The sequence below is a fragment of the Chelonia mydas genome, chromosome 27 (assembly GCF_015237465.2).
Source record: "Chelonia mydas isolate rCheMyd1 chromosome 27, rCheMyd1.pri.v2, whole genome shotgun sequence".
Lineage (NCBI taxonomy): Eukaryota > Metazoa > Chordata > Testudines > Cheloniidae > Chelonia > Chelonia mydas.
The window spans coordinates 2,390,506-2,416,953 of NC_057860.1; the positions used below are offsets into that span (position 1 = coordinate 2,390,506).

The window sequence follows — 26,448 nt, forward strand, 5'->3', positions numbered from 1 at the left end:
GGACGAGCCACTTACCTTCTGTAGGCTTCACTTTATCCCTCTGTGAAACATACTTCCGTACCTCGCAGGAGGGGTGAGATTTGGGATTTCTGAGATCCTCAGATGACAGGCACTAGAGAAGGGCGAAGAATTGTTATTCCCTTTCCGGGGTTCCAGGGACATGGGGAGAAGTTGCCCTTTATTTCTTAATATCAAAGAAAGCAAATACATCCCTCCAGGACAGCCAGGGCCCTGCGCGTCCCTTGGCACAGAGTCATGCCTCAGAATCTCACCTTCCTGTTTTTAAAATTGAGCTTCTAGCCCTTATGGCTGCAAAGATAACTTTGAAAACCTGGATGGAGTGTAACCAGTGCCGGTCTGACTGCAGAGAGCCTCAGTGGCTGGCTCAGAGAGGAGTGAACAGCCTGGATCCTGTCATCACCACAATTCTTGAGCTTTGCTGTTTGGTGTTTTTCCAAGATGCCGTAGAATCCAGCATTTTTGCTGCAGAAGTTACTGTTTCGCCAGATGCAGGCACCCGGCGTTTTGTTTCCTGCCGAGACCTACTGCAGCTCTCGAGCTTCTGCTCCGTGGAGCCGGGCAGCAGGGAGTGGGAGCTGCAGAGCCAGAAGTGTCGGCTGGGTAGTTACGCTGCCTGTGGAACGGCCAGCAGTCAAGGCCTGAGAACTGACATGAGCCGCCGAAGCTCCCGACAAGCTCCCCTTTCCTCTGACATACATGGGGGAAAGGCCGTTCTGAGCCAGGCTGCCCAGATGACACCATGACAACTGAGAGCCACAGAGAAAAAATCCATTGTCAGAAATAGCCATTGCTGGAAACAATCCCCACTGCATAGTAGGTCACTGAGCACTTTCAGCCCTGAGGCCCAGTTGGGGGCAGGTGTTTGGGGGGAGGAGTGGGAATGAAGAGTATTTCATGGTGCTGCAGTACATTCTCATTAGGGATGTTTGCTGAAGAATTCGATCCCACGGTGCTGCCGAGTGCATGGGGCTCAGAGTATAACCTAGGGAGCCAGTCTCCTGGATCCAGGTGTCTTAAAGGGACACTGTCAAGTTGAAATCCAGTCAATTTCAAACCCTGAGAACTGTTTTCAGAGCTACCCCTGCCCAGAGCCCCTTGTGGCCTCACAGTCACACTTCCTTGGTTTTTCAATGTTTTTCTCTCCCTTGCTGCTGTGAAAGACCCACAACTGTCCAGGGCAGCTAACCAGCTGAGAGGAGTGGGGACGCTGTCTCGACACCCAGTGCTGCCGGTTGCCCAAAGGGAATACTGAGCAAAACAGGCAGCTGATATTTCTCGCGTTGCTTTTGATTATAGTGATCTCAGGCATTGCTGGGGACAATGGGAGGGTTAAAAGGTTTCAGACAGTCCCTGTGTAAAGTGTGTTTGTGAAGTTGAAAAGTTCAAAGAAAAGGCACAAACTGCTGCTATTGTTCTTTTTAAAGGTTGCTGATCCGGTTGTGACGTTCTGTGAGACTGTTGTGGAAACTTCCTCCCTGAAGTGTTTTGCTGAGACACCCAATAAGAAGTACGGCTTAGTGACCTGATAGTCCAACTCTGAAATGGTGTCCCCATGGGAGACAGTGGGAACCCCTTCCCCTGGACTGAAGCCAGTCTCTGTTGTGTCCCTTCCCCCATCCTCCTAACCACATTATACCACACCAGCACTTTCCTCGCAGCACCTGGCACTGGCAGCTGTTGGAGGTAGGGTACTGGGCTAGATGTACCTTGCATGTGATCTGGTCTGGCAACCCCTGTTTCCAGCACTGTGTAGTGTAGAAGAGGGCACACTCCTACACCGGCCTCAGGAAGGGACCTAACAAGAGTTTCTGTGAACTGGAATTTCTGTTTTGATATGTGCTGGTTAAAAGGGCTGCTTCCCAGTGTCCAGGGCTCATTCTAAGCAGATTCCACTGCACATCATCATCTGCAAACCTTCTGACTGCTGAGCTCCCGGTTCTGCCATTCCCATGGCAGAACTCTGGGTCTCCTGGCTTTCCAAGAGCTGTGAGCGAGTCAGTCCTGGAAATATAAACAGGCAATAAACTGACACGTGTGTGGCTAGCTCTGTCTCCCTAGCCACGTTCCAGGTGTTATACTGTGCATGCAGCTGTTGTAAAAACTCAGTGGTTTCCCACAGAACAAGAGGGGAAACGTATTTTTCCACTGTAACTTTCTCTGGGTTCCTCATCCCCTTTCACTTCAGTCTGTTGCCGCTAACTGTGCAGCTTGCCCTCTGGGAAAGCCCCCATCTCTGCAACTCGCTGATTGGCATCGTCTCTCTCTGCACAGGAACAAGATCACAATGATTGCTGAGCCGCTGGAGAAGGGACTCGCGGAGGACATTGAGAATGAGGTGGTCCAGATCACCTGGAACAGGTCTGGCTAATTTGGAGAGCAGAGGCTTTGTGGGTGTGTGTAGAAGAACTGGAGGGAAATGTACGGCTCTGGAAGTCACACAACATCAGCGTATAGCCCTGAGGAAGAGGAACCTAATAGGGACGGTGCTACCCTGCCAGTCCATGAGCAGCCCTAGTACAGCCTGTGGGTCACCCTGAGGCTAAGGCTATGTCACTCTGCAAACCTAAGTCAACCTACATTAGGTCAACTTACAGCTGCCGCAGTAATTACTGTGGTGGCATGTGCCACACTATCCTCCTTGGGTCAGTGGTGCGTGGCCTCACCAGGAGCGCTTCCACCAACCTAAAAGGGGCAGTCTGGGGAGCTGAGAGCCCGTCTCCCAGACGCCTGGTGGGCTACCCCCGCTCTCCGCTCCTCTCAGGGAGTGGGGAAAGCTGCCCACCCTTGTTCCCCACCAGGAGCAGGGGCTTCATACCCCACCCCACCCCCGTTCCCTACTGGAAGTGAAGGAAGCCACCCAGGGCTTCTCCCCTACCCGTTCCCCCTTGGGACAGGGGGAAACGGTCGAGGCTTCTTCACCCCCTCCACCCGTTCCCCTCCAGGAGCTGGGAGAAGCTGCCCGGGGCTCCTCCCCACTGGACAGTGGGGTCCAGCTGCCCCAGCTTCTAGGCCGGTCCCCTGCTGTGATCTGGGCAGCCTTGTCAATTTCACGGCTCACCCAGCTGTGAAATTGACAAGGCTGCCAGGCTCCATGCAGGGAGTGGGCAGGGGGCTGACCCAACTTCTCACCCAGGCTCCCAGCTAGGACTGGGGTCCAAAGCTGCCCCGGATCTCAACAAGGAGCAGGGTCCAGCCTCCCATCTCTCCAGAGGAGTGGGGGCTTTCTTGTCAATTTCACAGTTCCGTGAAATTGACAAGACAGCCAATGTAAGGGACACCCTGTCTACACAGACAGTGTGTCCTGTTAACTACACCAACATAAGCCTTTCGCCTCTTATGGAGGTGGAGTTATGATGTCGGTGTAGTAGAGCACTTACATCGGTGGAAGGAAGGCTGCAGCTGCTTTATGTCGACCTAACTGTGTAATGTAGACCCGCCCTAAGAGGAGGAGGAGCAGCTATGTGCCTGCATGTCTCTACCCAGTGAGTCAGGATCTGGGCTGTCTAACGTTTTCCCTGTCTGTTCCCTTCTCATCAGGAAGAAGCTGGGCGAGTTCTTCCAGACGAAGTATGACTGGGATTTGCTGGCTGCCCGTTCCATCTGGGCCTTTGGGCCAGACGCTACTGGCCCAAACATTCTAGTAGATGACACGCTGCCCTCGGAGGTGAGGAACCGCAGCCCTGGGGAAAGAAGTTAGATGTGAGGAGCGCAGTCACCCTGGAGTGACTTGGGCAACTTTGTCTACCCTGTAGTGTTCAGAGGCGACATGTTTTCCCCAGGCCTTGGCAGGAGGGGTCTGGAGCTGTAATTTTGCAAGAGTGCTGTCTTACTGGTTAGAACAGGGGGCTAACAGGGCATCTATGGGCTAGTCCCAGCTTTGTCACTGACTTGTCTTGACTTTGGGCCCAGCCACTTGTGGCTTAAGTGCCCTGTGATCCAGAGTTGCTTAGCTCCCGCATAAGTCAAGCCACTTTGATTAATGGATCGAGGTGCCAAATTTTGAAATGTTGACTCTGAGCTCTTTGCCTTATTGTTACCCCTCTGTCAAAGGAAGAGAATATCTGCATCGTGATTGGAGTGCCCTTAGAAGTGCAAAGCAATGCTGCTACTCTAAGAATTCACTCTTGAGAATGGTCCCTCTCTTTCCCTTGCTGCAGCTGGATGCAGCAGTGCTGATTTGTAATGTGTCTGTTTCTGTGCAGGTGGATAAGGCCCTGCTGGGCTCTGTGAAGGACAGCATCGTGCAGGGGTTCCAGTGGGGCACAAGGGAAGGGCCCCTCTGTGATGAGTGTAAGTAAGAGAACTTGGGGCAGATGCAAATAATAAAACAAGAAGAATTAAGTCTCCTCCCCTTTGGCAGCCAAATTATCTGTCTATAATATGCCCCAGGGCAAAAGGTCTGCTCTGGTTTAACCACCAGGTGTGTTGCTGTCCAAACAGGACTCGCTGGGTGAACTCTGTGGCCTGTTATACAGGAGGTTGGACTAGATGTCTAACAATGCAGAAAAGGCAGAAATATTCAATAAATATTTCTGTTTTGGGTTTGGGGAAAAATCAGATGTCATATGCTGCTGAAATACTTTCCATTCCAACAGTAAGGAGGATGTTAAACAGCAGCTACTAGAGCTAGACATTTTTAAATCAGCAGATCCAAAGAACTTGCCTCCAAGAGTTTTAAAAGAGCTGGCCAAGGAGAAGGTTAAGGGATGACTTGATCACAGTCTATAAGTAAGGCTACGTTTTAGTCACAGGTATTTTAGTAAAAGTCATGGACAGGTCACTCGCAGTAAACAAAAATTCACGGCCCATGACTTGTACTATATACCCCTGACTAAATCTTGGGGAGGGGGGTGGCCCAGGGAGGTACCACGGGTGCTCGGGGGGAGGGGAGTGGGAGTGGCATGTGGCCTGGGACCCATGCTGGTGCTGGGTGGCGGGGCTGGCAGGCCCCCATACCCAGCTCCATGCCTTCCCGGAAACGACATCATTCCTAAGCAGAAGCGCGGCCATGCGGCTCTGCACACTGCCTCCTCCCCGAGCACCAGCTCTGCAGCTTCCATTGGCCAGGAATTGTGGCCAATGGGAACTGCAGGTGCAGTGCCTGCAGGCGGAGCCAGTGTGCAGAGCCCCCTGGCCGTGCCTCCCCTAGGAGCGGAGGGATTACGCTGCTTCTGGGAAACCGCCCTGAGGTAAGCACCATCCAGAACCCTCACCCCCTCCTGCGCCCCAGCCCTGAATCCCCCACCCAAACTCCTGTGGCTGCTGGGGGGGGCCAGCAATGGCCACTGCAGACGTCTCGGAAAGTCACAGAATCTGTGACCTCTGTGACAAACTTGCAGCCTTATCTGTAAGCACTACATGGGGAACAAAACTTTGAAGAGTCCATTATCAGTCCATCAGACAAAGGTGTAACAAGATCCAATGGCTAGAAGTTAAAGCTAGACAAATTTACACTAGAAATAATGGATTCTTCATCACTGGATACTTTTAAACCAAGATTGGCTGTTTTCCTAAAACATGCGCTCTAGTTCAAACAGGAATTAATGCAGAGATGTTCTGTGGCCTGTGTTACACAGGAAGTCAGACTAGATGATCACAGTGGTCCCTACTGGCCTTTCCCCTGTTCCTGTGCACCCAAGCTATGTGTCTGCGCTGGGCGTGATGATCCCTGAGAATGTGCGGTTTGGGCTGGTCTTTGCGGAACGGTTAGCCTTCCGCTCTTAATGTGACTTCCTCCAGCCACGGCGTCAGTCTCTCCCTGCTCTCTTCCTTCCCACGCTCAGTGATCCGCAATGTGAAGTTTAAGATCCTGGACGCTGTGATCGCTCAGGAGCCGCTGCACCGGGGAGGAGGGCAAATTATCCCAACAGCAAGGAGGGTTGTGTACTCCGCCTTCCTCATGGTAAGGCCTGTGCTGGGCATGGTGAGGCCAGGGCCTAACACAGCTTCTGTCTCCTTCAGGGGCAGTGTGGAACTGTGGGGTTTGTGTGGGTGGGTGCTAAGTACCGCGGAGGTGCGTGGTGAATTCCTGCCCTGAGACATTTTCAGCCTAAATCAACTCATTCATCAATTAATCTTCCCAGTCCCCAGAGAAAGAGGCAGGCGCAGCGATAACAGTGTCATTCCTGTGCTACAGAGTAAACCCAGTCTGCTTGGGAACCTGCAAGAATCTGCTCCATCTCCAGGTCCATTACTGTGTTTGGCCTGCTGAGACCGGGAGGGAGCAGCCTGGATGCTTTGAGCCAAGACGAGAGATCCTCCCTGTGTGGGTTTGCTCTGGGATGGTTGTAGAACAGACCAGACACCTGCAGCAGCTCCACGAGGTTCTGTTTATCTGCTGCAAGGCGTTCAGCAGGTCAGGAGCCTGGCCAGCGGGGTCAGGATCCCTCCGCTAGTAACTTGGTCCTTCCCGTATGTGCCCACAGTGCTGTCCGTCTCCAGTTCACACATGTGTTCCCTCCTGGCCTATAGGAACACCTGGGGCCTGGGCTTGGTGTGTGCCTGGCGTCTTATTTCCCTTTCCTTTTCCCAGGCCACTCCTCGGCTGATGGAACCGTACTACTTTGTGGAGGTCCAGGCCCCTGCTGATTGTGTGTCTGCAGTGTACACTGTGCTGGCCCGGCGGAGGTAAGCTGCAGGGAGACCGTGGCTCCGCGGGATGCCCTCGTGGGTGTGTGTGCGAGGTGGCGACTCTGCCCAGAAGCGATGTCCCTTTGGGGTGGCAGGCCACGTGAGGAAATCAGAGTTGCAGTATGTGCAGGCACAGTGTTCATTTTCCAGTGGCATTGCATGAAACCTTCTCTGGCGGATCTCAACTGCCCCCCGATGCAGGGGCGAGGGTGTCTCGGGGAGCCCCCACTTCAGCCGTAGGGGGGTGCTCGAGATCAGATTCAGTCCTTTGTGTATGTGGTTCTCTCCTGCAGTGCTCACAGTGGAGGGGTGAACAGAGGTAATGTCAGTGGGATGTTTTAACAGATGATGCCTCAAAGGCAGATGTGGGAGGGTTAATTCTTTGTGACTCTTCGCCAGAGGTCATGTGACTCAGGACGCTCCAATCCCAGGGTCCCCGCTTTACACCATCAAAGCCTTTATCCCAGCCATTGACTCGTTTGGGTTTGAGACTGACTTGAGGACTCACACGCAGGGACAAGCTTTCTCTCTGTCCGTCTTCCACCATTGGCAGGTGAGTGCCTGCACCGTCTGAGCCATGTGGGGGGGCATTTTGTGTTCAAGGCCTGTGCCCCACCAGCCTCGCTGTGCACCACGAGCAAAGGGAATGGATGACTGCAGGCCCTCGGGGGTTGGGAGGAGCCTCTGCTCCCTTCCCGTTTGTATGTTAGCTGTAAATTTACTGCTGCTAGCCAGATGACTAGTCCCAGGCCTCAGGCCAGAAGGCTCCATACTGCAGCTTCCCCCTGGATGAGGTGGTCTGGATGGGATCCCTTTCACCGCTGCTTAATGGGCACTAATGGGTCCTTCATTGGTGACACGGGAAGCTGCCTCAGTGGCACTCCCAGCCCTTCAACTCAGGGAGCAAGAAACCAGGGCCAGGAACTGGGATCCAGGTTTCTGCAGTGCAGGGCACTAGCCCTTGAGCGCACAGGCTCCGCCTCAGCGGTTAACTATTAAAGAACTTGTTTCAGTGCCTCTCTGCTCTGTGAAAGTGCCGGCTGAGCTGTGGGCCCCAGACTGTACTGGCATGGTAGAGATGCCTAAAACACTGGGGCTGCAAGTCCCCCCTCAGCAGGAGCAGGCAATAGTTCCCTCCTAACGGGCACCTCAGACATTAGACTCCTAAGCTGGACTGTTAACTCCTTAGCTTGGAAATTCCCATTAGAATGAACCCTGAGCCAGCACCTCCATTCAAGTGGGAGCTGCCAGCAGGCAGCTGTATCTCTGCGATGATGAGTAAATTCCTTTGATGGTTGGCATGCACGTTACGGAAGGTCCTGGGGCCTAGGCTCAGGAGCTGGCCTCCATGCTTGTGAGACGGGTTACGCACCTTGGGTTTCAGAAAACAAAACCCGTCCTAGTTTTGACTGAATCATAGAATATCAGGGTTGGAAGGGACCTCTGGAGGTCATCTAGTCCAACCCCCTGCTCAAAGCAGGACCAACCCCAACTAAATCAGCAACAAATCGGCCCGTGTATACCTTCCTAAAGCTGTTTGTGACGCTTTGGAACCAATACGCAGCTTAGTGCATTCTGCAAACACCTCTTCTCCACTGGCTGTCACTGTGGCAATGCTCCAACCGAAAGAGGTTGAATATAGCCAAGATTAACCCATCAGGGACTGTTGGTGGCAATAACTGAGCAGGCCTGCAGCCGTGGTGCTGTGATACCCATAGGCACAGTTAGTGGTGCTGTGGAAGATTAAGTTGCCTAGCCCCACACGGAGAACAGGCAGACTGGCTGTCGGCGGCAGTGACTGCAGTCACCAGGACTCGGATTTACTAGGCTTTCGCCCAGTTTGCTCTAGTTGAGGGTTGCTCCCAGGATCCTTCAGGGGCTCTTCTCTCCCATGCTGACTTCCTGGCCTGTGTTTCAGATAGTGCCTGGAGACCCCTTGGACAAGAGTATCGTCATCCGGCCCTTGGAGCCCCAGCCAGCACCTCACCTGGCCAGAGAGTTCATGATCAAGACCAGGCGCAGAAAGGTAAGGCCAGCAGCAGCCTCGCCTACTCTGCTGACTCTTCTCCCCTATCTGCACAGTTCACAGGGCCCAACGTGCCCCTCGCACCACAGCTGTGCTTTGGACTCAGTATGCTGCCCTGTGCACGGAGCCATCCCTTGCACTGCTGCTGGAATGGCTGCGCTGTTTCCCAGGGTCTTTCAGCAGGGCTTTGAACGCACCAGGGTGGGCTGCTCGGCTCTCTGGGAGCTCTGCTGGCTCTTACCTCTCCAGCTCATGCTGCTGCTTCTCCTTCCGCAGGGCTTGAGCGAGGACGTGAGCATCAGCAAGTTCTTCGACGACCCTATGTTGCTGGAGCTGGCCAAGCAGGATGTTGTTCTGAACTACCCCATGTGACCATGTTGCCGCAGAGGCTAACCAGAGACTGCTCCAGTGTCTGCCGGCCCAGCTCTTTCCCCCTCCTCATCGTCTGCAAACATCTCCTCCCTCGCAGTCCGGCTGCCCTGGTACTGCATGTGCCGGGCACTTCTGCTAAGGCCTCAGAAGTACCCTTACCGACGACCTTACAGGCTGTGTGTGTTCAGTGCCTCCCTAGGCCAGGAGTCTGCACTCGAGACAGACAGAATATGGACATGGCTGATATCACTCTTGGTCCCCTGCAGCCTGTCACTTCCACTGCTGTGTACAAGTGAATTTTATAGCCGTGCGTGGCAGTTCCAGGCCCAAAGGGGTTAATCCACACCCGTGTTCCCCTAGTGAACATGGCGTTAGGGACAAACTGAAGTTTCGTGCACGGGTTTCATGCTGGGTTCAGCCGCCTGCCTGTGCCTCTGATAAAGCTGAGAGCTGCCGCCAAGCTCCTGCAGCCAGTGACGTGCGTAGGCTTCTCGTGGTGGGGGGAGACAGCCTCTCCTGGGATGCCCAGGAAGGGGGATGGCCTGTGTCTGGGGGGTTGTTAGTGACCTTGCAGGGAACGGGTGGCGGGAGTCTGGACCTCCTGACAGTCTGGATTTTTATTTCTATTTTGTACAAGTTTATTTTTGAGCTTTGTAAAGACTGAATAAAACCCCTCTCCCCTGGCGTGTGTCTCTGTCCCGGGGGGTCTCATTGTCCAGAGGGGAGAGATGCTTGGCTCAGAGCCCACATAGTGACCCCTGGAGCCAGTAGCCAGCACAGAAGCAAGGACCCTCTGACCGTTGCTTCTGTACTGTGAGCTGCACCCGTCCTCTGGCCCATCTGCCTCTGGGGGGAGGTGTGTGCTGGGTTCAGCAGTTTTCAGTGCAGCCCCCATGTGGATTCTCCAACAAGCAGGACCCGCTAGCGTGAATCACCCCCACGGCGTGGCAGGGTCGCTGCTCCCATCTCTGCAGCTTGTCGCTCACGGGCTGGGGGATCGCCGGTACGCTAGCCTTAAGCCTCTCTCGGCAGCCCTGTGGCTGTTGCCTCATACGTACTGTGCAGGGCCTGAGCTCTCGTGTTTGCCTTCCAATGTAGCTCTGCAAATCATAATGTCCCCTTCCCCTTCGGTCACAGGCCTTCCCCCAGATCACACTCCAGTCTCCTCCTTCCAGCCAGCCCGCACTCTCTCTGGGCTAGCAGGCAGGGGCACAGTAATGGTCCCATCTCCTGTCAGTCTCTGAAGAGGCCAGTCACTGAATGGCCCATGGTGGACACTGACGGTTTCCCCTCAGCCCTAGTACTGCCCCCCCAGATCAGTGTTGGGAAGCCGGCACTGCCCCTGCTCAGGCCGTACCTCTTCTCCACATACCCTGGAGCCTTTGCTTGGGGCTGCCTCTGTTCACCCTCTTGTGGAGCAAACACGGTGCTGGTCCCTGGTCTCTTTCCAGCTCCATGTGACTGCACTTCCCTGTGTCAGTTCATATTGGAGCCCCGACCTCCTGCCAGGCTGGCCCTAGCCATGGCCCCTCCAGAGTCCCATCCTCATCCCTGTCTGCAGCTCCCAGGGCTTTCTGGAGCCAGCCGGAGCTGAGCACCTGCTTTATTCACTCATGTGGGTCTTGCTGGCCTGAGCTGAGGCAAGGTGGAAAGTCCTCGGGATGTCAGGCCCCCGGCGGCAGCACTGAGCTCCTGTCCTCTGGGCAGGCACCTGTGCGCTGTGCCAGGCTGTGAGCATGGCCCTATGCTAGCAGCGGGGAGCAGGGCTGCCTAACGGAGCAGGTCTCTGTCTTATGGCTACCTAGGGCTGGATGAGAGGGCTCGGCTCCAAGGAGACCAGTTTGGCCTGGCTTCAGTGTATGTTGGTAACAAGCCTGTAGGGGCCCTGAGCCCTGTTCTCTCTCCATGGAGATCTCAGTCCCATGGCGTGGCTCTGGCGCAGGCCCCTGCCATGCACCTCTCCCAGCCCTGCGGCAGTCCTTTGTTGGCACAGCTCCGCCCCAGACCATAACCGGGGCAAGGGAGAGGAGATGGGGTGGTTACCCTGTTTCAGAGCTGGGGGAACTGCCAGTGCCAGGTTTACAATGGCGCCATGGAGCCGGGCCCATGCTCAGAAGGGGCCCCAGCCTGCTCCGCTTGCCCTGTGCGCTGAGACCCTGCCAGCCTCCCTGCCCCACCCCATCCCACCCACCACTTGTTCCTCTTCATCCCCTGGCCCTGCCCCCCGGCCAGACCCCAGTGCACCTCCAGCCCCGGGCAGTCTATGCTTCCCACCACCCATGGGGCCCCACCTGTCTCCCGGGAGCTGAGCCACCTGGGACTGGTGCAGAAGCCTGGCCAGTCTCAGCCAGTTGGGTGGGGGAGGGCTTGACTGGGCCCCTCCAGGCAAGTGGGCCCTGGCCTGGCTGATTGCACCACTCCTGAGCGGCTGGAGCAATTCCCCGCCCCAGGACCAGCCCTGGCTGCGCTGCCGGCTCAGCCCGTCAGACGGTCACCTCCCAGCAGAGCCAGTGAGTGCGGCCGGGAGGCAGGGTATGGGGAAAGGGGTGTCTGGGGGACGGTGGGTGCTGGGCTGTGAGGGGGTGGGGAAGAGCTGTGGGTGCCGGTTTGTAAATAGTTCCCAGCACTGGGCTGGGCGGAGCGCGGCCATCCCTGCCATGCCATGCCCCTGGCCAGCCCCTCGCTCCAGGGACTGACCCCACTGCACCCTGCTCCATTGCCCCCCTGGGGGCCCACAAAAGGTTAATCCGGCTCTGGGAACTGCAGCTCAGAGATGCTAGTGCCAGGCCACCCAGGTGTAGAGCAGGGCATGGAGCGCAGGCCCCGGCCTTCGCCACACGGACATCATTTCTCCCTTCACCTTAGCACCATTCATCCATCATGCAGCAGTCTGAGCCCTCGCCCCCACCCCCTGCCTAGCTGCCACGCTGCTCTCCCTCCGAGCTCGGAATAGAACCCAGGCGTCCTGCCCCCTAGAGCCCTGCCCTGCCTGCCTGCCTTACTGACCAGCTCAGAAAGTGCTGGCTGCAGCTCCCCTGCACCAGCTCCAAGTGTGTTCCAAGAACCGGGCTGAGCCTCCCGTTACCTGTAACTTTATAAACCGTGAAAGCAGGATTGGTTCCATACACAACAGCAGCCCCAGGGAGCGCGGGGCTGCAGGGGCCTAGGTTCCGCAAAGGGAAGATCGCTGTGCTTTGGCCCTCAGACGCTGCAGCTTCCTCTGGGCTATTTCTGGGCTCTGTCCGCAGCCGGTTTCAGCAGGTAGTCTTTGTACACCGTGTAGGTTGCTCCTGCAAGAGAGACCGTGACATCGGCGCAGGCCCGAAAGGGAAAGGGTCAGTGGCACCAGGAACGTGCCACACAAATAACTTGTATTTCTAGAGCGTTGTCTGTCCTGGAGCACTGTGGATCACTTCACACACTCCCGAGGAGCAGGCAGCTGAAGCCGTAGGGGCAACCGGGAACAGAAGCTTGTAAAGTGCGAACCACGAGGGCCCTTGGCCACCAACGCAGCTACCCCCAGGCTGCGGGCGATTTGCCTCGTTCAGATGTCTCTAAAACCTGCCCCAGTTGGCCTCGATGCAGGCGGCGCTGGCTGAAACGCTCCGGCTGGGGCCATGCAGGAGGGCAGACCGGATGGGCACAACGCTCCCTTCCGGCCCCCAAATCACATGGCCCAAGTCTCGCTGCAAGGGCTTGCAGTATAAACGAGACTCAGGCCCAGCGAACTGCTGCAGGATCGCCGAGCTGGAGTCTGGCCGGGGGGCAGGGCCCTAGCATCAGGAGAGCTTTTCCAAGCGGCTGTGGCCTCGGCCCTGCACCTGGGCTGACGCACTCGACCTGCTGGAAGCTGCTAACTGCGCGCTCCAGAGAGCTCACTGGGGCCCATCAGCTTTCCGCACCGCTGTCCTCGCCTGGCTGATGTTCCCCAGCTGCCTGGCCCCCCTGCCCGCTGGCCCCTCCACACATCTTGGCAGAGAGGGGCTGCGTTGTCTCAAGCCGTGGTGGGGAAGGGGAGGAAGGCAGGTTTCTCCAGCAGGGTGGAGGAAAGGGGAAGCCGCTTGCAGACGCAGCCCCGTTACTGTATGGGTGATTCAGGTGCCCAAGGTGATATTCAGCAGCAGCCCTGGGTGTGGACAAAGCTTCTCCCTTTGTACGTGAGGGCAGGGACCTTGGACTTCATGGCCCAATTCTGTGTGTGACAAAGGAGTCCCTTCGATCTGGCACCAATTTCAAGTGAACCCCTCCGATTGAGTGACCCCCCCCTTCCTCTGCGTGACTCAGGCCGCGGCCCCAAGAAGAGGTGGCCAATGCCAACGCACCATCCAGCGGCTGCAGAATCCACCACCCTGGTGGGGGTTTCGGTGCCTAGCAGAATGCAGCCCCCGTCCGGGTCCCAGCTTGCCTAGGCTACAGCCCATGTACACCTTGGCCCCAGCATACCCCAGCCCTCACTTACCCAGCGTGATGGCTCCAACCACGCAGGCTTGGGCAGCCATGCGGGTGTGGATCAGGTGCACGGACATCTTCATCTTTCCTCTGGCCTTCAGTCTGTAGAGGCCATAAGCGACCACAAGGGCAAAGCCCCCAATGCCTGTGGGAGAGCACATGGCAGCTGGGTCGCTGGGAGGCTCTCCAGGGCACACAGCTGGCGTTGAGGAGGCTGATGCTGCGGCGTGAGCTGCTGGCCAAGGGCCTCCCTGGTACTTTTGGTTTGTTTGATTCTTCCTGGCTTCTGTGCTACTCTGCTCCTGTCGGCAGCCCCCGCCCGTAGCACCGTCCGTGCTGCGATTCCCCCTGCAGGGGCCAGTCAGCACACGGGCCCGGTAGTTACTAGCTCTTCCCCTCCCTTGGGCTCGGAGGATGGGTCCATTTCACATGCCAGCCAGCGCTCTGCACCCAGCGATTGTGGGAAGCCAGGAGCTGCCCTGGCTTGGCTGGGGAAGGGTTTTTCACACCTCTCGTGGCCACGCAGCTTGTGGGGCAGGTGCTATGAAAGTTCCCGCAGCTCCCATCTGACCTGCCACAGCCCTGCTATTCTGGTCCTGCCACCCCCGTCCATCCCCACCCAGCCTCCAGGGAGCAGCTCCTGAGGCCGTCCCCTCACTGGGTCCCGGGGCACACTGCCCTCCCAGCAGCACCCCTTCGCCCCCACTCACCAACGGGCACGAACGGGGCCGCACCCGCCTTCTGCAGGAGCTTGGTGGAGACGGTGCCTTCACGCTCAGGGACCCACTGGCTTTCATCCATAACCATCCTGCCCCTGCAGCCAAACAGGCTCCATGAGCCAGCTTTCCAACCCCAGCAGTCAGTGACTCCCCTCCTCCAGTGTCCCCTTTGCCCCCACCCCACCCCACAGAGCTGTACCCCGGGGTCTGCCTGGTGCCCCCAGCCAGGGCTTTGCACTATCACAACTTCCTTGTGCTTCCTAGTGTCTTACCACAGGAACAACCCACGCCTCCTCCCTCTCCCCACTTTACAGCTGGGGCCCGGAGAGGGGCAGGTGTCTGTCACCCATGGTCACAGAGCAAGTCGGTGGCAGGGCCAGGGGCAGAACCCAGGAATCCTGCTTCCCTGGGGCCTGTCCAGGGGCTGCCCAGCTAAGGCATGTGAATGGGTGGGCCACTGCTGGCCACTTGTTCCCCCTGGGGCGCGGGGAGCTTCCCAGAACAGAACCCACTCGGTCTGTGCTGTGCCCTGCTGCCCCCAGCAATGGGCTCGTGCGGCTGCAGCAAGCGTCTGAGATGCCAGCAGGGCTCCAGTGCCTCACCCCTGCGTCGCTCTGCTGGGCTTTGGGCGTCGTGGACAGGTGCGACTGGGTCTGCAGCGCAGGGGACGAGGCATTCGCACCAGCCAGCCCAAGGCCAGGCTGTGCCTGGGGCCTGTCCGGTGCCAGCACCGACCCGAGGCCACTGTCAGCCCCCGAGACAGACCCTGAGCCAGCGGGACAATTCCCAGGTAACCGGGATGCCGCTCATGTGCCACAAGCCAGGGATAAGCTGTAGCTACAGTCAGTGACGGGCCTGTGAGCATGACACCATGAAGGGCCGTGTTTGTCCTAAAGCAGGGCAGGCTGAGTTCACGGTGGGGAGCAAGCGTCAGGGTCCCAGGGGTGCAGTAAAATACCTGTAGCTGGTATCCTCTGAGGGGGGGGGTCCTGACTTCCCTCTGCTCGAGAACCTGCCTCCCTCTGTACAGGAGCCGCCATCCCCTGGTCCGTGCCCAGGTGCGCAGGGGATGGGGCTGGCGCAGATTTCATGCTGCTAATGCTCAGCAGCTCTGTAGCCATTACCTGCCCAGGGCCGCTGGGCACCAGTGTGGCATCGCCAGGCTTCCCAGTGACGGATATTTCCAAACCCCTCATCCCTGGGCTGCTTGCCCAGCGCCAACAGCTCTGCCAAGCGGCCGAGAAAGCTGCAGGCCCAACCCAGCAGAGAGCCGAGCGAAGCGCCGTGACCTGAGACACTGAACCTCCCTCCTTGCTCAGGCAGCCAGGGTGCCGAGCCCCTGGCAAGGCTGCTGGCTCCTGGGCGCTGTCCAGCACTCACCGGGCCCCATCCAAAGGACCCAGAGCCATGTGCCAGGGGCCTGCTGGCACTTACCTGCTCTCAGTGTTGCTGGGCTAGGTCTGCAGGCTGCCCGGGCTGGATCTCCTCTCCCCGTCCGCACCAGGGACATTTCCCAGCCCCTCACGTTAGGGTTACAGCAAAGTCACCGGCTGGGGAGGGGGAGAGAGCAGAGAGGGGGCTGGTAAATTGGCACCAGTTCCAGGGACCTTAACCCTTTGTCTGCTGGACTCCAGCTCCTCTCCCAGAGGAAAGGGTCTCCGGTGAAATCAAGACCGCACCCACTGGCTGAGCACCCAGGCCTCCGGCTTTGCCCAGGATTCCCTGAGCCACGAGAAACAGGCGGGAAAAGTTCCAGCTCCACCAGCACCTCAGGGTGTCCACCAGCCTCCTGTCCCTCCCTGTCTGCCAGCCACCCCTGCAGTCGTAGCTCACAGCCCCCAGACTCCCCACCCCCGCCCCAGGATGGGCTCTGCCTTCCTCCCGCTAACAAGCCTTTGAGCTCCCTGCCCTGCCTTTGCTGCCAGCCCCGTTAACCACGGGGCTCCCGTCCCCTGGACCCCCTTACATGGCCCCAAGCCTCTGCCCTCTGCCCCCCATGGGTAGGCAGTGACACCCGGCCGTGCCCGGCCCCTCATGCCTGAGGGATGGGGGAAGTGGTGGGGCTAGAAGATCCCCTGGGGGCAGGTGGTGCTGGGCAGTGGCAGGCTGGTGGCAGGAATTACACTAATGTTAGTACGGAGGGAAGAGCCCAACGGCCCCACCCCCACCCCCCACGAGGAAGGCCGGGTTGTCTGCTTAGGAGAGACAGCAGGGGCTGGGAGTCAGGACTCCTGGGTTCTGCACCAGGTCTGGCACTGATTCATTGGGCAAGTCATTTCCTCTCCTGGGTCCTCAGTTTGAACATGTGTAAACCGAGGACACTAATATCTGCCGACATGGGGGCTGTGCGGCCAAGTGACCAGACATTGGTAAAGTGCTTGGAGATCCTCTTGTGGGCGGTGTCACCAACATGCCCATGGCATTGCTTGATGTTGCCCACTGGCCATGTCCCAGTGAGCCTGGGGAAGAGGCTTCAGCACTGGTGCTTTGTGAAAATCAGTGACTTCTGGCTGGGAAGCAGGGCCTCCGAATCGTCATGTTCTCTGCTGGATTTAGACCAGTCTAGAGAACATCACCATGGAGCATGGCCTGCGTGCTGCTCCCGCGCAGCCATTCTGCAGCAAATGGTGTATGGGCTCTCTATGAAATCCATGGCAGAGGCTTTCCAGGGCTTCTCTTCCACGTTAGCAGGGGCTTTAGCCACGAGAGCATCTTTTCTTTCCAAGGGCTTTATAGATTTGGCATAGACCTTCCATCACCCTATGGAGCTGATAAATGGAAGGCTGCTGCAGAGAGTGGTCCATGCCTGGTCTGTCCAGCTGCATCATTAATGTGGAGAATAGCTGTCTTGGATGATCATGAAGTGTAAGGCAATCTCTGATAAACCAGGTCTCAAGCCATTAATTTGAAGCGAAAGCAGATATATATAAAAAACCAAAACAATAGATACCAAATGGAAAAAGGAGGCAGTTGATAGCAATGAATATAAATTAGAATCTAGGAATTATAGAAAATTGATAAGAGAAGCAAAAGGACACAAGGAGGCATCTTTGGCCGGCACAGTTAAGGACAATAAGTAGAGGGTTTTTTAAGTATATTAGGAACCAAAGGAATCCTAGAAATGGTATTGGTCCATTACTAAATGGAAGTGGTAGAATTGCAGACAAAGCAGAAGTGTTCAATAAATATTCCTCTTCTGTATTTGGGAAAAAGACAGATGATGTAGGTATATCATAAGATGATGAAGAAATACTTTCCATTCCAACAGTAACTCAGGAGGATGTTAAACAGCAGCTACTAAAGTTGGAGATTGTTAAATCAGTAGGTTCGGAGAACTTGCAACCAAGAGTTTAAAAAGAGCTAGCTGAGGAGCAATCTGGAATGTTAAAGTTGATTTTTCCAGAACTTTTGGAACATTAGGGAAACTCCAGAGGACTGGAAGAAAGCTAATGTTGTGCCAATATTTAAGAAGGGAAATGGAACAATGTGAGTAGTTACAGGCCTGTTAGCCTGAAATCAATCCCGGGCAAAATAATGGAACAGCTGATCCACTCGTCAGTTAATAAAGAATTAAAGGAGCATAACATAATTAATATCAATCAACATGGGTTTGTGGAAAATAGATCATGACAAACTAACTTGATATCTCTTTTTGATGATATTCCATGTTTGGTTGACAAAGGTATAATATAATTAGACTTCTGCAAGGCATTTGAGTCGATACTGCACAATATTTTGATTAAAAAACTAGAATATAAAATGAACCTGGCCCACATTACATGGATTAAAAACTGACTAAATGTAACTGTTTACAGGGAATCATCATCGAGCAGGTGTGTTTCCAGTGGAGTCCTGCAGGGAGTGGCTCTTGGCCCTTCACTATTTCACAGTTTGATTAATGACCTAGACCCAAATCAGAAATCATCTCCGGGAAACTCTGCAGGTGACACACAGCTTGGGGGAGGGGTGAGTGGGAGGAAGCCAGGTCCCTGGATCGCTTCAGAATGTGGGCAACGCAAAGGCTGTTGCCAGTTCATAGGGCTTTGTGGGTTAGGAGCAGCCCTCTGAAGCAGCAGACAAGCTTTTAGAGGGCGCGGGGTCTCGGAGGAGGCCCAAGGCCTGAGCTTGGCCCCCCAGTGCCCAGTCCATCGCCGTCTTGGCCAAGACACAAGGGACTGCACTGGGGCCGTCCAGGGCTCAACACCGGAGTCTCTACAGCTGGTGCGCCCGAGGCCAGGGTGTTGCTAACCTCCGCTGTGGCAGACGGTGACACACCCTGACCAGTGGGCTAAGCTGCCCGAGAAGATCTGGGGTGCAGCCAGTCCCCATCCTGCTGGGACACATCCAGCATCTGGGAAGTGTTCAGCGTCCCACACAAAGGGGCTCCCAGCACTTCCCCAGGGAAAGGATTCTGTCCCAGTGGATCTCGGAGCCAGGCAGGTTTCCCTGCTCTTCCGCCCCATTTCCCTCTCTCTTAATCTAGTTCTGCCTGCCCCCCAGGATGTGCTGAGTCCCCCCACCCCATGGGACCCCCGCTAGCCCGGATCCATCGCCCCTTGTGCAGCTCCCACAACCCCTGCGAGAGGCAGGCAGTATCTGCTTGCCCATGGTTGAGGGAGAGGGTGTCAGAAATGTGAGAGGGGATAAACTGGGATGCACTGGGGCAAGCCCCTGCCTTGGCTTAGCAGCAGAGTGCCCACCTGGGACACTGGCACCCTGGCTGCTGCTTCCCAGCTGCAGTGATTTATCCCCCACCAGTAATAAATCAGCTGGGAGGTGGGGGAGGGCAGTCCCAGCTGGGGTGCAACAGCCCCTGAACCCTGCCATGCAGCACTAAGGACCCAGTTCTGCATGCAGCCAAAGGTGGAGAACTTGTCAGCGCTTGTTCCCCAGGGTGCCGAGCCCAGAGCCCCATTAGGTTTGTCATGTGCTCCTTGCTTCTGGAGCATGTGGCCATCTTGCCAGAGTGATGGGGAGCGACGGGGCAGAGGCTCCGATCTGTGCCCTTCCACAGTTCCTTAGGAATTCTCCAGTGTAGGCGAGATCTGGCAGTTCCCCCTTGAGCTGCCCTGAGGATCTCAGAGAGCCGTGCAAAGGAGGTCAGTGTCAGTGTCCTGTCCCCATTCTGACTGGGGGAAACTGAGGCACGGAGCAGGGAAATGACTTGTTCAAGGTCACCCAGCAGACTAGAGCTAGGAATAAACCCCAGGTCTTCTGAGTCCCAGGTCTGTGTGCCACCCACTGGGCTATACTGCTTCTTGAGATCTTGTTCTAGCCCCTGTCACCGTGGTATCTGGCCCACTGATCTCAGCCAGCAAAGTCAGTTGAGTTACTCTGGACTCACAGGGATGAGAAGTGAGGCGCCATGAGCCAGCCTCTGAGCCGGGCCAGCTGGGAGGGAGGTTCCAGCAGAGGGAGAGTGCGACAGACGTGTCCCACCCGTTCCCATTGCTGCTGTTCCCACCAGGCTGGGGACGGGATTGTTTCTCATGAGGGATGTTTACAGAGGGACCCGGGTCAGAGCCTGGTGGCCCAGCTGCAGCCACCAACATCCTGTTCCCTCCCTCACTGCGGGGAGCTCCAGTGGAAAACACTGACCCCTCCTTAGATCAAAGGGCTGGAGCCGGGCCCCAGCCCCTGTGAATTCCAGGGGCGAAAGGGAGAGAGATAAACAGCCCTTTCCCAAGCCGGCTGTGTGAGCTCCCACGTGCCCCCAGGGTGCATCAGCGGGGTCAGGAGGGAGGGCGGCACGGCCCTGCTGCTTCCTCTCGCTGGAGCCCAGAGCTGCTTCCAGCCACGCTGCCACTTTGGCTCTGTCGGGCGGCCTCTGAGCGGGGCCGGGGGCAGGAACCCGTCAGGGTGACCCCTGCAGCCTGCACCTGGCAACGCCCCCCTCCTCCCCAGACACACGCATCCGCTGTCACACTCTTTTCCTGGCACCAACACCCAGCCGCTTCGCTCCCGCGGAGAGCTCCTGGGCGGGGGACGGACCCTGCTCGTGGGCCCCCTGGCTGTGCACGGCTGGAAGCCCAGGCAGCAGCCCGGACCACGCGCGGTCTCAGGCTGGCTGATCGGCCACGCTAGCTGTCCCCATCGAAATAACAACCCCCGGGGGAAGCTCCCACTCTGGGACCAGCAGCCGGGGAGGGGTGAGCCCTGGGGCCCACCCTGCAGGGAAGGGGACGTGTAAAATGGGAGCCAAGCTCACCCTGCTGCTGTGGGCTCTGGTGCCGCAGGAAAGCCGGCAGGACAGGGCCTGGCACTCTCCAGAGCAAGGAGACTAGCGGGAGCTGCACCGCTCTGGCAGCGTGGCCAGGGCCGTGTGGGGCTGTCTAAGCAGGCCCCTGGCCTGGGATGGTTTGGAGCTGTTCTCCTGGTCCCCTTCTGGCAACTGACCCTCCTGGGGAATGTGGGGCTCACTCCAAAGCGAGCTCTTCCCTCCCTGAAGCTGCTTCAGCTACTAGCAAATGGTGCTGGCCTGGCAGCCCCTATTTACCCACAGAGCAGGAAAGCTCAGGCAGCAGGAGGGCCAGCTTCCCCCACATGCCGCCCTGGCTGAGGCGGGGGAGGGGAGCTGGGGGCTCTCCGACGCTCTGCCTCCGGCACATGAGGGCCAGTTAGTGCATTTGTGAAGGTGGATTCCTTGGTCCGCAGCCGTCTGTCCCCCTGCTCCTTCCCAGCAAGAGAGGGTGAGCCACGGAGCGGCCCAGGGCTGGCCCACGCAGCGTCTCTGTTGAGGCTTGGGCAGGAGACTGTCTGGGCCAGAGCGTGGGGAGAGGCAGCTCGGGAGCTTGTAATGGTTCACTTCATTAAGCTAATTGGCTTTTCATGCATCCAGGACCTCACACTGTTTTGCTGGGGGGTCCTGTCATTTCCTTTGGAGCATGGCAAACCAGTCTGGTAAGTGCCCGTGTGTCCTTTGTCTAACAGCTGGCCGGGCTCTGGGAAAGCAGCAGGAAGGAACTGGAGCTTTTGTTCGCAGGCTCAGCTGGGTCTCTGGGTGGCGGGGCTGGTTCGGACAGACGCTGAGTGGCTGTGCAGGCCTCTCAAGTGCAGTTGGCGGGCGGCTTGCAGCCCGGTTAACGAGCGCATTCCTTCAGGGTGCCAGGGCAGGGCACGTCGGTGCTTCCCAGCCCTCCACTGAGACACCGGCTGGAGTGGAACATTTAATGGGATCGATTGAGAAGTATTGTCCTTATTTACTTGAAGCAGCGAGAGGCCCTGCCCAGTTCAGGGCCCTCCTCAGCTAGGTGCTGCATGGACACAGAGTAAGAAATGGTCCCAGCCCCGCAGGGCTCCACAGGATGGGAGAACAGGAGCATCTTTCTCCGCAGATGGGAAACTGAGGCACTGACTGACTTGCCCACGGTCACACAGGCTGTGGCAGAGCAGGGAACTGAGCCCAGCTATCCCAAGTCCCAGGCTAGAGCCCTGACCACTGGACCAGCCTCCCTCCAGTTGTAACACTTGCTTTGTACAGCCCCATTCCTCCCACTTCCCGAATGGAGCCTGTCCGCACTGCCTGGTCTCTGCCCCGCCTGTGTCTCCGGGGGAGCTAGCCAGGTGGGGCAGGGCACGGCCCCTTGCGTTTATCCCACTAACCCTTATCCTGGGACTCCGTCTCCCTCCCTGCTCCCAGAGCAGCTTCGAACACCTTCCCTGCCTGCTCCCCACAAGGGAGAATTCGCTCCCTGCTCCCTCCCCACCCCCCTTCCACTCCTCAGCCCAGCTGGACAAGGCCGGGAAATGCTAGCTTGGCTAAAGAGCAATGTCTGGAAGCAGACTGAAGGGGGCGCCATATACTGATGGGAGGGAGTTTCTTCCCCCCACCCCTCCACTGCAGCACCTGGCCTCCAGTGTGGCCACTTACTTGGGCCTAGGAAACTGACTTGCCCCTTTAGAAGAGTCTGCGTTTGGAGCCCAAAAATGATTCACCACTTTGGGAAATCTCAGCCTTGGCTCCTGCGTGCACTGAGCCGCTACGGGAGCCCAGAGACGGAGAAACGCCTCCCACAGGGGCTGGCAGCTTTGGAAAGCACTTGGGAGACCCTCCCATCGATGGGCTGGAGAGGGGCAAAAGCAAGTCGGGAAGAGGCACTGGAGCGTCTCATCTGCTGGGTCTGGGTGGAGTCCACCGAGATGCTCCGTGCAGGGGTGCCGGAGCCGGGGGGCCCAGTGGGGCCATGCCTGCTCTCTCAGAACAAGTGCCCAGGTGCTGGATTCCTGTGACAGCTGGATGTATCTGCTGGTGACAGCTGGGGTTGGCTGTATCCCTCAAAGACTGGTGTCGGGGAGGACGGTGCACAGGGGAGATATAATAACAACAATACAACTTGTCTTGGGCGTGCAGATCTCAAAGCAGTTCACATATAAGAATGAAATAAACCTCACAGCCCCCCGGGGGGAGAAGAGCAATATGATGATTGACATTTGACAGATGGGGAAACTGAGGCACGGAGCAGGGCAGAGACTTGGGAAGCATCAGGGACAGAGCTACCCATCTCTTGACTCATAGGCCTGTGCTTTGCCCTCATTCCAGGTGGGAGGGGTCGGATGAAGAGCTTGGCACCATTAGCATTGAGATTGCCATTTTCAAAGGGCTGACGGAAGCTAGCCATTCTGAGCCCATGGGAGTTGGTGCCTGAGCCCGAAGGTATTTAGGTACCTAACTCCCATTGGGGATCTGTGCCTGACTCCCTGAGGCCCAGGGAGTTTTGTCTAGTCTGAGGAAGTGAATGACAATGGCTTTAATGAGCCTTTGCAACTCTGCAAGTGGTTCTGTGACCGAACCCAGGGCCCCTCTGACAATGCAGGTCCCTGCGGTGCCCACCCCCTTCCTCGCCGACTGGAGCCAGACTGGGATGGCTCTGACGAGCCTTGTGCTGAAGGGTGCTAGGAGTTCACACCTGGCCCCGGATACTCTGCCCTGTTTCCAGAGAGGCTTTGAGCTTCCCCCAGTGCTGAGCCCGCAATACAATGCAATGCACAGAGAGGAGCAAGGCTTCAGAAGTTAACTGGGTGTCAGGAAGCCTTAATATTAGCTGCCAAGTCTGGTTAGGATGTGGCATCGCGGGGACGGGAAAGGAGAGCGGAGGTCAAACCCTAGGACGCAGAGCCATTGTTAGTCTCAAAGAAACCCAAACTGGTGACTTGTCACTAACAAGGTCCAACGAGCATTTGTGTCATTCGGCCCGCCAGCTGCATTCATCACTGCAAATAAACCACCCTCGGAGCGGGGAGATGCTCTGAATAAAAAGAGAAGGCGCGGAGGAAACTTGAAAGCCCTCCAGCTTCCCCAAAGCGAGCCCGACAAGGCGCTAATGAGGCAACTGGGACACTGAAGTTAACAGGAGCGGAGTGCTGGGGCTTTGTATCCCTCCTCCCAACGCAGAGCGTGAATGCACCTTGAACACAGAACCTATGTCCTTCACGCTAGCTAGTGCTAGTGGATTTGTGCGAGATTCTTTGGTAATACCTGCTTGGATCCTGACCCACAGCCATGCCCCTGGGGACCCGGCCTTGCAAACATCTCAAGGGGGAATGGCCGTACATTGTTCTGACACTCCCCTTTGAGTGGAGACAGGGGGATTTGGGGGGTGAAGAAGAATGGTCATTGGTGGCTATTCTCCTGCTTTAAAAAGTTCCATCCACCCAGTCAGAAAGCAGACGTGATACCAGGTGACGAATGACACACCGCAAAGAGCCAACTGAACAGCTCCAGGGATGGGAGCAGCTTGACACCGGCCAGCAAATAGCTACAAAGAAGAGAGCCATCTGCAAAGCTCAGGGTGGGTTTGTGAGCAGAAAGAAGAAGGTGGCATCTCAGCCACTGCGAGCACTAGTGCAGACCCGCTTGCAGCCCAGGCTGTCTCCACAACCAGGGGGGCTGATCAGAATTTGTCCAAGTGGAGGTTCGAGAATCGAGAACCCCAGTCACCCGACCAGCCTTCCCTCTTGTGCGTGTAAGAACTTGCTGAGGGCACCAGGATTGCTCGGTTGGACAGTGCAGATTCACAGAGTTTAAGGCCGGACGGACCCATTAGATCACCTGGTCGGAACTCTGGTAAATCGCAATTCAGAGTTTCCCCCCGTCACCCCAGTACTGAGTCCAGTAGCTTGTTTGGCCAAAGCGTCTTCCCGAAAGCCTCCGGCCTGGCTCTGAAGACTCCCTTGGTGTTTGGTCCAGCAGTTAGTCACCCTCCCTGTTAATGGTGCCATTTCCAGCGTTTGACTTGGGGCTCTGCTAATGAATATTCACCTCGAATATGACGGGGGCCGTTGTTTTTCAAGGTCATGCAGTGAGTCAGTGCAGAGCCCAGCTCTCCTGACTTGCACTCCTACTGGCTGGTCTCAGCTCTGCCCAGGGCAGGCAGAATGCTTTGGGGCCCAGGATCTGGGCTGCTACAGCCCCACGCTCAGCCCATCTGTGTTATCCCAGGGCAGGAATAGGGTTGCCAGGTGTCTGATTTTCGACTGGAACATCTGGTCGAAAAGGGACCCTGGCAGCTCCTGTCAGCACCACCGACCGGGCCACTAAAAGACCGGTCAGCGATGCTGCAGGGCTAAGGCACGCTAGTGCTGCGCCCCAGAAGCATCCAGCAGATCTGGCTCCTAGGCAGGGGGACCACGGGTCTCCGCGCGCTGCCCCCGCCCCAAGCACCAGCTCCACACTCCCATTGGCCAGGAACCGCAGCCAATGGGAGATGGGGCGGAGCCTGTGGGTGAGAGCGGTACATGGCGCCTCCTGTCCCGTTCCCCCCACCTAAGAGCCAGACCTGCCAGCCACTTCCAGGGCACAGTGCGGTGCCAGGACAGGTAGGGACTAGCTTGCCGTAGTCCTGCAACACTGCTGACTAGGAGCTGCCCGAGGTAAGCCTGCACCCCAACCCTGAGCCCCCCTCCAAACCTGGAGCCCGCTCCTGCACCCCAAACCCCTCATCCCCAGCCCCACCCCAGGGCCCGCACCCCCAGCTGGAGCCCTCACCCTCTCCGGCACCCCAACTCCCTGCCCCAGCCCAGTGAAAGTGAGTGAGGGTGGGGGAAAGCGAACCACTGAGGGAGGGGGAATGTAGTGAGCGGGGGGTGGTACATTGGGGAAGGGGTGGGAAGGGGCAGGGGCAGGGGCGGGGCTGGGCTGGGGTATTCGGTTTTGTGCGATTGGAAAGTTGCCAACCCTAGGCAGGAGTAGGGCGAATGGTGCTGGGCAATGGGCCAAATGTGCCTGGCACACAGATTCCCGTCCCCAAATGGTCACAGTGTGCGGGCCCTCCCACGCCGTACGCTCGGGAAGAAGCCCCGCGGGGCCTGGGATCGTCCGGTTGGGGCGGGGTTCGAAGGAAGGCAGGGCCGGCACTTGGCCAGCACTCATCAGGATGCTGTGGAGAGTGCGCAGAGTAACGGGGACACAGCTACGGGGCGGATGGAGAGAAAGGGAGAGGCCGGGCCAAAGCCGTGGCTGAAGCCGAGGGAGGGAGGGGTAACATTTTACCCCAGTCCGGTTCCAGGGCAGAGCTGAGACGGGGCCACAGGCTCAGCAGCTGCAAGGATGGTCTCCTGGCCAAGGCAGAGGGCGAGACTTGGGTCCTGTTCCCCCTTCCTGTGTGACTGTGAGCAGGTCCCTCTGTGACCCACCTGCCCAGTGGGGATGGGACCTACTACACGGGGCGTGAGCCTCAGGGCATCAGGGCTTCCAGGGGCCGTGGAGGTTCCTGGATGGAGGGGGCAGCATCGTGATCGAGTCACTGCACTGGCTGGGTCAGTGCATGGCACAGCCACAGGGGTGGCTCTTCCTGGAGGGGAAGGGCAGGGCCCCCGGCCGTGCCCTGAGAGGAAGCAGGGGAGGGGATGGTTCCTGCTCAGAGACAGGGACAGTGTTTTGGTGCAGCCCCATGCGGGGAGCTGGCTCTGTCCCTCTGCCAGTAATAAACGCAGGTTCTGCTGTTCCTGGGTCATCACGCCAGGGACTCTGCCCACATCTGCCAGCCCACCAGGAGGCCGTGAGGTCGCCCACGCTTTGTGTGAGGAAGCAGGGAGGCCATCCCAGGAACCTCACAGCCTTGGCCTTCCTGTGGGGCTGTGGGGAGCAGAATTATGGCTTCCAGAGTCCAGGGAGAGAGGCTCTTTGCAAGGCGGTGGGAGTCTAGCACACTGTGCCACCTTCAGCTCCACAAGGGCACATCTGCCAGGGCCCAATGTGATGTCCCTTCCCCTCAGAGCCAGCGCCTGGGGTGT

The 26,448-nt window shown here is 57.5% G+C and overlaps 2 protein-coding genes across 2 annotated transcripts in view; one reads left to right on the forward strand and one right to left on the reverse strand.

Moving 5' to 3' along the window:
• EFTUD2 (elongation factor Tu GTP binding domain containing 2) overlaps positions 1-9,733 on the forward strand; it is a 35,857-nt gene extending 26,124 nt beyond the window's left edge. Inside the window, exons 20-28 of the mRNA XM_037886715.2 lie at positions 1,446-1,528; positions 2,293-2,379; positions 3,559-3,685; positions 4,224-4,311; positions 5,805-5,923; positions 6,554-6,648; positions 7,051-7,204; positions 8,570-8,677; positions 8,954-9,733. Of these exons, the coding sequence (XP_037742643.1) occupies positions 1,446-1,528; positions 2,293-2,379; positions 3,559-3,685; positions 4,224-4,311; positions 5,805-5,923; positions 6,554-6,648; positions 7,051-7,204; positions 8,570-8,677; positions 8,954-9,049 (957 nt within the window). The 3' untranslated portion in view covers positions 9,050-9,733. The remainder of the gene's footprint in view (positions 1-1,445; positions 1,529-2,292; positions 2,380-3,558; positions 3,686-4,223; positions 4,312-5,804; positions 5,924-6,553; positions 6,649-7,050; positions 7,205-8,569; positions 8,678-8,953) is intronic.
• A 2,392-nt stretch (positions 9,734-12,125) lies between these two features.
• On the reverse strand, positions 12,126-15,786 carry HIGD1B (HIG1 hypoxia inducible domain family member 1B). The gene is made up of 4 exons (XM_037887114.2): positions 15,652-15,786; positions 14,209-14,312; positions 13,509-13,643; positions 12,126-12,339 (listed from the first exon to the last, which is right to left on the reverse strand). The coding sequence occupies exons 2-4, from the start codon at positions 14,303-14,305 to the stop codon at positions 12,275-12,277; spliced, it is 297 nt and encodes a 98-aa protein (XP_037743042.1). The 5' UTR covers positions 14,306-14,312; positions 15,652-15,786; the 3' UTR covers positions 12,126-12,274.
• Between the last annotated feature and the right edge of the window lie 10,662 nt (positions 15,787-26,448).